Raw genomic sequence first — 13,972 nt, 5'->3', positions numbered from 1 at the left:
TCTTAATTTAATTGCATTTGATAAACATAGAATACAACTGAGAACCAGCTATATTTTCTCTTACCAAAAAAAACTTCATGTTCGGAGAACATATTCGGTGTATTTTTTTTAGTATTGAGGAGAGAAAAAAGGAGTAAGAAAACGTCTCTTGACGAAACAAGGGGGCTATGTATTAAACAGAACGTTGGACGTCGAGGTAATGGGCAGGCCCACGGTTCACCCTTTGTACTGCAGAGTAAACATGACAAATGGGGCCGAGTTTGGCATGATTAAAGATGAAACACGGATCCATCTTCACCAAATCTGAAAAGTATCTGCCGCCTTCTGTCCTAATGGAGAGGGGGGGCGAGAGAGAAGGAGAGAGAGAAGGAGAGGGGCACGGGATTAAAAAAAAGGGAACTGGATCAGGTTGTGAACACATCATTGGAAGTGTTTGTGTTTGAATCTTCTCCCCTTTTACATTTTTTAAGATACACATTTTCTCTTCGTTTTTTACTCCCCCTTCTCTTTCCCCCCACATGTTATATCCCTGTAATTGAATTGAAGAGGGGAGGTAAAAACATGGTGGAATCCATGTATCCCACTCCAGAAACGGAGGTTTCAAAGTGCATGGTGGGTGGGTGGTGGATGGGTAGGAAAAAGGGGGGAGGCTATAGGCTCGGTGGAGGCCCGCTGGTTCGGTTCTGAGAGCTCCCCAGCGCGAGCCCGCTGCTTTGCGAGTTTGTGTTGTTGGAGTTACTGTTGGAGCGAATCTTGGTGTTGGGCAGCTTGTGGTCCTTCTTCCATTTCATCCGCCGGTTCTGGAACCAGATTTTGATCTGGCGCTCGGACAGAACCAGGGTATGGGCGATCTCCACTCTGCGTCTCCGGGTCAGATAACGATTGTAGTGGAACTCCTTCTCCAGCTCCAGGACTTGCTGTCGCGTGTAGGCTGTCCGCGAGCGCTTGGGCTCACCCACCCCTGTGTAATTTGGATTCACTGTGGGACAGAGAGCAATATATTACAGGCCGTCACCAAAACATACATGTATTGCATTTGTAGGCCTTAACATACATTATTAATACACAGATCAAGACATTTGAATATTATATTAAATCTGCCTCAGAACGTGTCACAAAGTAGGCCTATATAGACATAACCTTGCTGGATTATGTTGCGCAAAATTCTACAAGTAAGCCTAAGTCCATGGATGCTCATAGTATTATATATATATATACGTTCACTGTGAATGAGGGGCGCATGAGGGTGTTATTGGTGCCTGAATAGGTGCTGGATAATGATTCAACTAATTCAAAACTAGACAAAACACAGTGGATAGTATCCACAAAAAAAATGCCTAATAAAATACAAACCTAATAACCTATCTAAAAGTAAGGCCCTAACTCCTTAATTTTGATTTTCTGGCCAATGACGCTGGGATTATACTCAGGGCAATGTCTTTAAACGACGACTATTTTACAATAGTCGCATTTGTCGTTGTCTGAATGCATGCTCTAGTTCTCCAAGCACACACTCTAATCACTGCAGAATAGTTGTGTGGGTCTATAACAGAGTTCAACTCTTCGCCTTACCATTAGTGTTTTATTGTAGTCTCCATAAATATGAATATTCTAGCTTCCATAAAACTTTTCCATGAACAATAGAGAGGTGACAGAGGAAAGTACACGTTTGTACATCCAACCACTTAAAATCAAATTACCAAAGCATAAAACTTAACTCATGGGATAGTCGAGTCGTCATAAAAACCAATCTTAGGAAGAAATGAGAAGGGCTAGGTTACACAGACTTCAAAGGTACTTGGCGAACAAGTGCAATAAAAATTTATGGAGGATGTAATTATATTGCCCTGCAAACAGCCGATCGTAAATCTAGACCAAGGGCTACTTCACGAGGGAGATAGATTTAGCACCGAACACCAAGCTTCCCACCTTAGGTAAACTGATACAGGCTCACAAATACCCAGAGTAGGGAGAAGTTAGCAGCACTTACCGATGTTTACGTGGACTTTTTTCATCCAGGGGTAAACCACGGGATCCTTGCGAGAGCTGGCCGTGGAAGGGCTATGGTTGAGGGGATTCTGGCCACACGCGGGTGGAGGGCTTGGAGTTACGGAGTCGCAATGGTGGCTAGGCTCCGGGAGAGGGGTTGAGAGTCCGGCCGGGGGGAGGATGTGACCCCGTGGAGACATCACCACCGCGGGCTGCCCCGTACCCTGGCACGTCGTGTAAGGCGGGTCGGCGCAGCCCGACCGCTGGTGGTAGATCGACTCATTTTGAAACGCAGGCTCTCGCCTCTGGGCGCTGTAGTAGTCCGGAGAGTGACTGGGTAGGTAGTCATTCTGTGAATATTCCTCGCAGGGTGGAAACTTGGGGTCCACATAGTTGGAGTTGATCAAATAGGAACTCATGGCCATTAATTTCTTTGAATTGCACACAAAATATACTAAAATTTATATCTATCGCTTTACTCGTTTTCCTGTTTCGTAGAACCCTCCTACTTTCTGTCAAGTGAACAAAGTTAAGAATCCATGTGACAGCGAGAGCCAATGGCGTGGATCCTGACGATTCCCGGATAAGGAAATAGGATTAGGCATAGCAGAACCCGCACATCATCCTGGCATAGTTTGTGGCATTCGAATGTTGCATACTTTTTTTACACACTGGCACGCTCCGCGATAAGCACGAATCAAAACAATAACAACCCGAAGCAGACACGCCAGAAATACATACCGCCGGAGTTTTCAAACGGTCTACAGAGCAGAACAACTAGCCAACCCCCTCACCTGCCCCAATTCGCTATACAGTACATAAACAAGAAAAGTGTTGCGTCCCAAACTTGATAGTCAAGCTATATTCATTTGAACGATTTTTTTCTTCTTCTTTATGCTGGAGCTTTTGAAAACAAGGGCTGGGAAAGTGATGCCGTGTGCTCGTTCTTGCCAGGCTTTTAAATGCCCTCGCTAATAATGCGGAGAGAATGCCCTGGCGTACGCTGCGTGCAGCAGAAGCCTGTCAGAGATGAATCTAGGCTTGTTTAGGATCGATAGAAAATTCATCAACTAATTCAGGTTACAAAGCCTCCTAAATCACAGCTAGACCTTTGCGTTAAAGCGAGTCACCGTCAGTCCCCCCCCCTAAAGACCACGTTTATCTTGCACACCAATTTACACACCTACCTTGCATAGTAATTGAGACCATGCGCCCTTGCATTGCTAACCGAATAATAGTTTTGGTCCTTATCAGGATTGCATTATCCTAACCCATGCAATGTTATCGTTGGAATAAGGCTCCATGCATGGAGAGTGATCATGCGATAAAACTCCTTTGTTGTCCAGATTGACTGTTTCTCAATCGAAATGGTGACACCGTGAATACCCTTTTCAGTGGAAGACAAGCAAATCACAGCACTTGACAGATTATCATGGCAAATAAAACCCATTATAACTTTCGGTTACTTTTTTCTCCTGGAATGATCAACAATGAAAAACAATATCAAAATATCTCACCCCATTAACCTACATTGGGATAATATAGCCTAATGGTACAACACAATTCAAATTAACAGCATCTGGCAGTCGTCTGTATCCATCGATGGCTTGTAGTGTATACATCAACTACATACTCCCTTAGACACGAATTTGTGACCGTGAGTCTGTTCACACAAATCCGGATCTACAGGGTATATATAGATGACAGGTATTCTCCGGACAGGTATTGAAAGGGGCTGCTCACCTTGACTGCGTCATGTGAGGTATCAAGGCGCTACGCCCAAAGCAAGCTTCCTTCAAGTGTGTCAGCAATGTGCTACAGCACTACTTAATGAAAGGTGCTTTGCTCGCAAACATAGCTCGTGATGTGTAGGGACCAACTTTACAAATTCGCATTTGTTTCTGCCATGCATTTATGCTTTGAAAAAGACAGCGTGACTCACCAAAATATATTGCGCAATTGGTGAATGGCACAGTGATTTTTGGTAACCACAAAAGAACTGTAAGAGCAAATCAGTGTAAATAATTGGGTTTAAAAAATATTACTTTTCAGGGGAGACTGAAGCTTAGCTCACACTTCTACAATTAAAAGAGAGGGGGTAGCTCGTTTATAACCGAAGCCAGCAATCTATCTGACAATGCAGAGCGAACAAACGCCAAGTGAATAAACTTGAGGGTGTACGGGATGATAAGAGAGCCAGCTCCTTATCGACTACTGTACACAATATTGACAAGCAACGATACACATAGTAAGAAAGATCAAGTGAGTCAAACTGCAGAAAGGTCAACCGAAGCTCGAGCCCAGGCTGTAATAAAACATTTGTTTTTTATGGCAGGTCATTTTTGTTTACAAGTCGCCGACAAAACACCACTCAAACGGCGATATCCGGATGTAGGGTATATAAAACCAATAAAATATGCACGAAGGAAGAAGTGACCAACTCCTCTCACATCCTTAAAGCAGCACAGCAGAATTTACGACCTTTTTAACAAGTTTCCCCTCACAACAAGCACAGAGTCTCTCATTTCGATTTGAAACGTCCTGGAAAAAAACACATATACTCATTCTGGCTACTCAAAGACTCCAACCTTACGAAGAAGCAAGCATATTGACCATATACAAAAGGCTAAAATGTCATCCATACTATCGAGGTAAGCATTTAGAACCACAATAATCTTCTACAGAGTAGACCATTTGATATCGACTTCATTGTGAGAGCTAAATGTTAAATGTGTTGTGAACAATACCTAATAGGAATAGGTTGCGTAGGCATTTTATATCTGTAAAAGACTTTACAGAGTTATATTAAAATGCATATCAAACTACGTCGAAATATTTACAATAAAATGTGTGTATAGGCTACCTCTGAGAATGATTGGCCCAGGCTACGTGTCAAATAGTCTCTGAGTACAGCTTTTTACTTTCCAAAAATAAAATCATTAACATATACATTCAACGAAGACCTTCACCTCTAATCTCAAACCATCCTTTATAAGAGACATGTGAAATTAGATTATTATACACATTTTTTTTTTTTTTATAAATTGAAATATTGACTAGGAAAATATATTTTTACATATTCAAATAGGCTATTTATTTAAAGAGGAAATATTATTTAATAATCTAACATGAAACCTCTGATAGGCTACTCCTATGATGGAGAATTAAAATATTTTGAAATATCTTATATTGTGCCATTATTTAATAGGCTACCAATAAATTAGAGTAGTAGAACAAGCAAAAAGTAGGCCTATTGATATTTATTAATCCCATGTGTCCATTTTAGTCTAAATATATTTATCTCAAAGTGTTCCTATATCAATGATTATAGGTTATTCTTTGGATGGGTCTTTGTTTAGAAATCGCAACGGTTCTTTTTTTATGGAATTTGGGACCAAATTCAATTAAAGAAACTATTACTGAGCAAAAGCCAAGTAATTTCAGAAAAACAAAAAATGGAGATGGCATCGAAGTGAACCTCTATACCAGAATTCTCTTTGTTCGTTTCATACTTTGTAATGAGGAAAACAACAAACCAAATCTATATTACGAAATCTTTAGCACCCCTAGCGTTTACATATTCGTTAATTCACAAATAGGCCTTTAACAATGTCCTGAACACTGAAATCGTCATTTTCTTGCATTGTCTCAGTCTATTCTTCTATCTTACTCCTCAAAACAACTGGTATTCTTTATATCACGGCTGAATTAATCAATGTACAATGTGGACAATATGAACAAATTAATCCAGCTAGTCCTAATCATACCTGTATAATAAACATATGTCAGGGACTAAATTCTAACGCACAAAAATAGGACCAATGTGTTTTCATAGCATAAGGAAGAAAGTCCAGCCCTAGTGTCCACTAGCCCTTTCACCCCCTGGAGTCCACGACCTCGCCTTCACCCCCTTAACTATCCCCTCTGAACGGCATAGGGACCCCTGAGCCATCTGCCCCTTCGGGGTTAATGTGTACACCGACAGGCATTCAAGGAGAGCACCCACAAACTATAGCCAAGGTAAATATTCACCCCAAAACCCCACACGGTGCTCAGGGTACTGCGCCTCAATGAGCTGAATTAAAGTCATAACTACTCCGAATATGAAAGGAGGGGGAACAGTGCCACTCACCGCAGTGCAAGGCACGTGGTCCGCCCAGGCAAGCACCTGCTCAATAGAGAACACCGCAATATGTAAATTAAGCGCCAATTTCTTACTTACTTCGCTCCTTGGCACATTTCATCTCGTCTTCGATTCCCCCCTTTCCCCATCTCTCCTGCTGCACACAGGACGCGGTCGTGCTCCGGTTATTGTCGATTCTCCAAACCTTTCTTTCTCTTTCGCCGTGCCGTGAGCCCTGAAGCCCCCTTTACCTTTCTCTAACGCCACAGGTTTAGCCCGTGACCTCTCCGTGATACCTTTCTGGGTGAAACTCCCTCTCATTTCCGCGATGTTCCCCTAAACTTCACTCCGGTAGCGTAGGGCAACAATGGGCAGGCGGACATTAAACTATCCAAAGGGCGAAAGCCAATCTCCGACGCGTATACTCTACACACTATAAGAGGAAGAAAATAATACGATAAAACAGCAGGAGACCAACTTCATCAGTCGAACAAATGCGACATATTCGCTTTAACCTTGCGGTGAGCGACAAGAGAGGGCTAGTCTATCCCCCGCTCAACACCACCGTATGCCACCTAATACATCTAAAAAATAAAATGCACATTACCCCTCTACTGTTGTGAACGCGACAAACCACCGGGTGCTTTAATGCATTTTTGTTGTGGACTCAAGTTTTCGTATTAATCTCGCAGTTTGGCAGTCTTTGTTAAACAGCAAGGCGTGTCAAGAGTCCGAGGACATTTTAATATTTGTTAGACGTGCTGACCTGCGTTTCACCCCTTCTTTGGGTCTCTCCCACTCGCAACTTCTATAGTAATGTATGCATAGCTTGCTCGGTCATATTGAATTGTGCCCAGGTCATTACTTTGAAGAAAAATGGACTAGGAAGGGGGCTCATTCAAAAAGGCTTTCCAAGCCCGAAAAACAACTCAAGCATAGTGATTTTCATTTTCTTTGTTGCATATATAAAATGTCCTGTGCACAACGGGGGGAACCAAAGTTAACAAACCATGATATACAATATTGTTGATGTAGAATAACATTTAGAAATCTATCTTGTTTAAAATATATATATATATATATATATATATATATATATATATATATATATATATATATATATATATATATATATATATATATATATATATATATGTTTTGTTTAACATTTTATAAATTGTTCAATTGATTGTTAGTTGATAGCCTATATATCACCACAAATGCACTAGGCTACTTGTCGATTTAAAAGTATCAAGTAAATGCAGTTGAGGATATTCGATACCCTTTCCTTACAGTAGATTTATTGTGTATTGTGGATCTAACATATGTGCTCACTTTTTGTCTTATTTTCATCTAAATGTATAATAGGCATACATTGAACATTTTAGGGATGCACGCATCGTGTGTGGGCTCAAAATAAATGAAATATTCTTTGCTATCATTCGATGCTAATTCCTTTGACGTACTGAAAAGTGTAAAGCTACGATAGATAAATTCGTTCTTGTCTTTCTCTAGCCGTGTGCAAACTGCAGATATTAAAATTCACGGCAATACCCTGCCAGGCAACCGCACAAGCTACAATGGAATTGAAATTAATTCAGTGAACTCCAGATGAACTCTAATAGGGATATGTTCTCTAATACAATTATTCACCACTTATGCACTTATTTGTTTGGCAAAATACCGACCAACCAGAATTATATCATCCTAAACTCTACCATTAGACCAAATGTTTATGTCAATAACGAAATTATTTATTTACTGAATTATCCATTTTCTCGTCTCTCCCCACTCTTTTCTCCACCGAACATTAAGCATCCCTCAATAATGTATGTCCAAAGTCACCAATTCAAATTCTCGACGTTGATAAAGAGGTTTACGTAAAGAGAAATGGAGGCCTATTTGTTGATGAATTTGCTGAAGGATGGTGTTTTAGGGTTCCGAATGGCAACCAGATTGCATGATATAACCTTATTCCATGTATGAAACTTTGATATTCTTACTTGGGAAAGTTGTCACCATGTGGACAAAACGTTGTCTAAACATCCCTTTTCTGCCAACCACTGTCCTTACCCATCCTTTCACAGTGAAATGAAAACTGTCGTTCTCCTCCGGGTGGGGGCACGGGATGTTTTCCTTGTATTTTCACTGTTTACTGCAGTGCTTTGTGGAAGTGACAAATTGACATTTTCAACAGAGGGTGATTTCCTTCTTTTGAGTATTGAAATAATGTGCATTGCAATACGCCTTAAGTAGCCTACAGACGTTGTTGTGTTTTGTTTCAATTGTTACAGGGGTTGCAAAATACATTCTCATAAAATAGACAATCCAACACATTTGTGAGAGGAAAACCATCATATGCAATTGTATTGTCTAGAAATAGAATGAACCTGCTCCGTAATGATTCCAGCCTTATTAACATCATTTGAATAGGCTTGGAGTTAGTCTGGAGACCATTGGCGAAGGATAGCATTTTTTTCAACTGTTTTTTGTTGTTGTTTACATACCAGTATAAGTGTAGTCCATAGCTTGAGTGTATCCGCTTAACCTTATTTAGGATTGCCTAAAGACTCATTTTTTCAAGATGTTGGTTCTGTCTCCGTGCACGTGATTTTTAGGCGGAAAATCAGATAAGGTGAGTGATTTTGAAGATGGTAAGCAAGATAAAGATGGTGTTTTTTTTGACGGCGTTATGCTGATAAACACAGAGAGAGGAAGGGAGGGCTCTGGGGTTCACAACCGCAGGTAGCATACCGGGATTTCAGATATATTTCAATACATTCAAGTTTAACACAACTTGTATTATTAGGCCTATACTATAGCCTATTACCTTAATAATTGGACCTCCGCCATGTCAGTAACACTAGCACCATCATTATTTACTGCACATCACTACTGCCAGCTACTAATAATAATTATAATAATACAACAATAATAGTAGTAGTTGTAGAAGAGTAGAATTAATAACAATAAAGCAAATCATTCATTTTAGTTTGTCCTCTCCCATGTTATTTAAACAGACGAGAATTGTCCTCATACAGGTCAATTAGCTAATTGTCTGACAATAAAATAACGCGACAAAACCGGAAATATATAGGCTAGTGTCAACGAAGAGTGCTTCATTGATAGGCCTATCATTATTTTGATTATCCATTGCTGGAAAGGGGAAAACTATATAATTCTAGGCCTATATGTTGAGGTTTTTAAACACACACACACCGCACCACACCACCAGATTGAACCACACATGTAGCGTATCATTTAATTGCAATATGATGAAGAGACGTGAGCTATTTTAGAGTAAATTATCAGAATTCCTCATCGTGCATTTCATGTATGGGCAGTTTACTCTCGTTCTCTTCGTAATGCCTCTGTTCAAAATAAATAAAATGTTATTGCACGAGCCATCAGATATTTCCCGCTGTCCCTGTGACAGGACATTTGGGGAGAGCTAACACCTGTAATGTGCGTGAGAGACCCCCAATGTCACCAAATCTTTCCGTTTCTTCCCTCAATTTAAGCGTCCATTTTTCTCTCCATCGCGCGCTGGGGGTTGCTTTGTTACCACGAAGGTCAGCCCTTCACCTCTCCCTCTCCCGATAATTTCTCTCATCTCTGTAGCCCCGTCCCTCGCGGCCCCTTCTCTCTTTTCCCTCCCTCTCCTCTCCCACTTTGCCATTTACACCCAGCAATTGGTCTAGAATACAGAGTAGACAGCCGACGGCAGAGTCACGCACGACGTAAACTTTTGACCCCTCAACTGTTTGACCCCATGCAGCTATACAACCAATCGACCAATACTGGATTCACCTTCCTTTATTAGCTTCAGGGGAGAAGAGAAAGACCCGGGAGTGTACGATGCTAACTCTCTTATCTCAGAACTGCTTTTAGCAGACGCTGCTGGGTTTTTTTTCTGGTTGCCTTTCGTGTAGTTAACAAAGCGACGAAAAACAGGGAGATAGACAGTCAGACGTAGAATTGTTTGTCATGTGTGCCTGGCTGTATTTTAGTAAGGCTGTTTCGACTCGTGGTCTCCACTTTGTAGAATCAAAGTAACATTTGACGTAGTTGAGAGGGCTATTTTAGTAAAGAACAGTGTTTAGGTTATCGACTGTTATGTTTCAAATGGTCGAAGCGCAGGGTGGGTGGAAGATAAGCGGGCTTATAACTCTCTCTTGTGGCTATGAACTTGGTCTAAAGCGGGCTCTGCTGGCGACGGGAGAGAGTTGCATTTCAAGTGAATATTTCTTGGCACAGATCTAATTGTGGAAACATTACTACATGGGAAGACATCCAGCTTTTTGTGTTTGTGGAGAAATACTTTTAGGTTTAAGGCCTACTCCAGAAAATATTTAGCCTGATAAAGGTATGCACCATGAGTCAAATTGAGAGAGAAATAGGACATAAAACATATTACGTTGTATACATATTTGTGAAAATAGGTAGGCCTACTTTGTGGTGTGTGGTTGGATTATGGTAAGGGGTGGTTTTTGAGGATGAATAAGATCACCAAAGTTAACTAAACTTTTGGGGAAAATACAAATGCTTTGTAATGCTGACATCAATTGGTAAGTGTGAGATTCGATATGTATTCACATGAAACAGTCAGTTTCTTTCACACATGACATTTTGATCAGCAATGGCCCAGTTTCATTGTTAAACAATCATTATTATTATTGTTGTGTAGATAGAATTGAAAGACGCAAACCATTAACAAATAGTTTAGAAGTGGAGAGTGTTAAGAATCTGCAATATGAAGAAAAACAATCACATACATAGGCCTACATAATCATTTGAGAAGTTGCACAAATATAAATGGCTGTTTCTGGAATGAATGAATAGCCCTTCGAAGGGAATATGTTGAAGTAATGAAATGATGTACAGATTCCCTTTCCTCCAGTTATCACTAAACTTAAACACTTACACATCTAATATAGGTGATATACAAACTTCAAATATTTGCAGGAGGGTAATCCCCTTATCAGGAATTGGCGTTATCAAGTTCTTATCTCAACGCAAGGAATATCTGATTTTTTTGTAGTATTCAGCGCGTTTCCGTTGAAATCCTCTTTCAAAAGTGGCCACTACATGTGCCACGTGCAGGACACATTTAGGATATTTTCGTTGCCTTTACCTCGCCCCCTCCCCTCCCCCCATTTCACCTCGAGAATCGGATGCAGAAGCGTGTAAACAATAGGTAAATAAAAACAACTTATTTTCCCCCTGTCGGTGGGTAAACATGGCACGTTGGCTGCGCTTGATGGGCTTGCTGTATTGTGGTTGCGCCTGCGCACTCAGATAGAGCTCGCTTTGCATCGCTCGTCTGCTGACCTCGCGGTGACACCCTATGCATTATGGATGAGATATGCGCCCAGATTACCCCTATCAATATGCAAAACACATTACGCTGTTGAAATGGCAATTTAAACGTTCGAAATTGTGGCGTTCGAATGTTCCAGGTCCTCCATCGAAAAGACCGGAAAGATTTTGAGGTTTTTGTGATACCAAATAACCGTAGAGACCCAGACAAAAGGGAAAGTCGTGTTCATATTGTACACAAGCAACAGCAACACTCCAAATTGCATTAACAAGTTTGTCATAATTCAAGATTATTTAGGTCAGTCGTGTTATCTTCAAACTCAAATGAAATTGGCTATATACACGTCTCAAATGTGAAAAGCACTGTATAAGACCAAGACTTGTGACACACGTCTTATCATTTCTGTTAAAACCACAATACAGTTTCTCATACCCATTTACGGATACGCTTCTTTCTGCTCTCTCATGTTGTGCCAACACATCACCAAAACACACCCCACACCCGCACGTAAAAGCACACACACCTTACAATGAAAAAGCTGTCGCCTAGTTACTCACCCACACATCTACAAACTTGTATGCTCGTGCTAAGCCTCTGACTGTCAAAAAGTACATGTAGCCTACATAAACGGGAAACAGATGATGAAAAAACAAAGTGGTCGACATCGTGGGGGTCTAGATCGGTGAACCCCTTGGACAACTTTGAAGAGGCAAAAATTCATGTCGCACACTACTTCTGTGACGGGCTGAGGCCTCTGGCCAGAGCCCTTCCGAATGTAGGCTATCATTATAAAAAGGCAGCCGATGAAAAATGAAATGGAAGCTCTAACCTCGCCTCCCAACCAAAGTTTCGCCTTCCTGTTTACTGGCTGGAACTTCCTCACTATGTTACGCGCTCACACACACACACACACACACACACAATCACACACACACACACACACACACACACACACACACACACACACACACACACACACACACACACAACATGCCAAGAGTAAATCACACCGGAAACTCAATATTCATTTTTTTTAAATAAATAGGACGCTGAAGGATTCAATGTTAAAAAAAAAACACATTTACTAGGCCTTAGATCCCACTGGACAATATTGGATTCTCAAATTGTCTACCGTATGGGACGCTTCCCATCAGCGGAACATATGATTGAATCATTCTATTGTGTTGTCGATTTGATAATATTTGGGAAAAGAGAAAGTGCAATTAAATGTAGTCCCAGTGAAAATAATCTGATATTTACGCATAAAACGTTAACCTCATTGGCAATTGTTATTGTGATATAGTTATTATTGTGAAACTAAACATTAATAACGTGTTAACATCTGTCTTGCTCACGTTCGTTATATGAATAGAAGTTTAAATAGGCCTCATAAATCCGTAGTGGATTTTCCATTTTCCGAATATCAAATGCAAAAGTTGCCATTAGAAATATAAAACCTCATATCCTTGTGAATTCATTTTGGCCTGTCATGAATAGAAATAATTCTAAACAAACCTGTTGATTCTGAATAACTTTTAAGGTAAATATTCCAGCGTGTAAAGTATTTTTTTTCTTAAATATGTTGCATTATGATACGCACAACTCTCCTTACAAACACGAACTGTTCAAACGGTTGAAAGTACTAGAAGAGAAAGAGGGCCAGTCGTCGCCATATTGAAAAATCATTGGGATAGATCTGATAGAAAATAATTAATGACAGTTGGAGATCTGTAGACGAGTTCTGAGGAACTTCCGAAATAAAATCCCTCCCTATTAGCAGCCTATTCGCTAGCCTATCTCTGTTGCGGTTGCCCCCTGCTTTGGGTAGACTACATAGCTATTAATTGTTAAAATAATGACGTCTGTATCCTCTGTTTTTTTTCATCGACAGTAACTGCCAGGTTACGATAAAGATCTTTACACAGGGACATGTAATGATTTAGAGTTTAAAGTTTACAACTGAGTTCAACTACAGTTGGTCTCAAATGTAAGTGTCGCTTTGACACAACTATTAAACAATTTACGTGAGGGATTTAATCATACGTCGTACAGAGGTGTTATTTCCATGGTATTGAATATATCTCAAGGATTTTAATTCAAGGCTTTGTTCCTCGAAATAGTCCTGCCTACATGGAGATTTTGATACAGGGGTCGAATGTGAATGTTCGTGTCCAGTTTTGTTATTCACACCCTCCCTGCTTGAAAATACTTGGGCAGGGTTCAAACAAAGATTTGCTTGTACCTCTAGGACGCATATCATTATAGTGTGTGTGTGTGTGTGTTCGTGTGTGTGTGGTCTTTCTATGAAAATCGTGGAATCTAGCATTTGGCATAGCGCACTTTGGTGACATTTTCTGATTGTTGGTGTTGATATCCATTCCATACACTAAACCAGTCTGCGTAAAAGTGTGGGTATAAGTAATCGATTGCCCACTGGATAATCACAATAGCATATCTGATCCTCAAATCAGACAGGTAGAAACAATGTACAACCACAATCAAGCATATTACGCTCATATTCATAATCACTTTGAACTTGT

General features: G+C 40.4%; 2 protein-coding genes across 3 annotated transcripts in view; both read right to left on the bottom strand.

Moving 5' to 3' along the window:
- Positions 1–13,972, bottom strand: part of hoxb3ab (homeobox protein HoxB3ab) — a 57,915-nt gene that overhangs the window by 27,891 nt on the left and 16,052 nt on the right. The window contains exon 1 of one of the 2 annotated variants that reach the window (XM_045719485.2): positions 6,212–6,769. The exons of the other annotated variant lie outside the window; for it this stretch is intronic. The gene's annotated coding sequence lies outside the window, so the exon portion shown is untranslated. Of the gene's footprint in view, positions 1–6,211; positions 6,770–13,972 lie in introns of those variants that run through there. 2 annotated transcript variants of the gene reach the window in all.
- On the bottom strand, positions 296–2,605 carry hoxb4ab (homeobox protein HoxB4ab). Its single transcript, NM_001139581.1, is given in 2 exon segments — positions 296–979; positions 1,991–2,605. Coding segments are annotated over 2 exon segments (753 nt in total). The 5' UTR covers positions 2,415–2,605; the 3' UTR covers positions 296–650.

The sequence above is a fragment of the Salmo salar genome, chromosome 06 (genome assembly GCF_965601325.2).
Source record: "Salmo salar chromosome 06, fSalSal1, whole genome shotgun sequence".
In the NCBI taxonomy this organism is placed as follows: Eukaryota; Metazoa; Chordata; class Actinopteri; order Salmoniformes; family Salmonidae; genus Salmo; species Salmo salar.
This window is presented reverse-complemented; position numbering and strand designations above follow the sequence as displayed.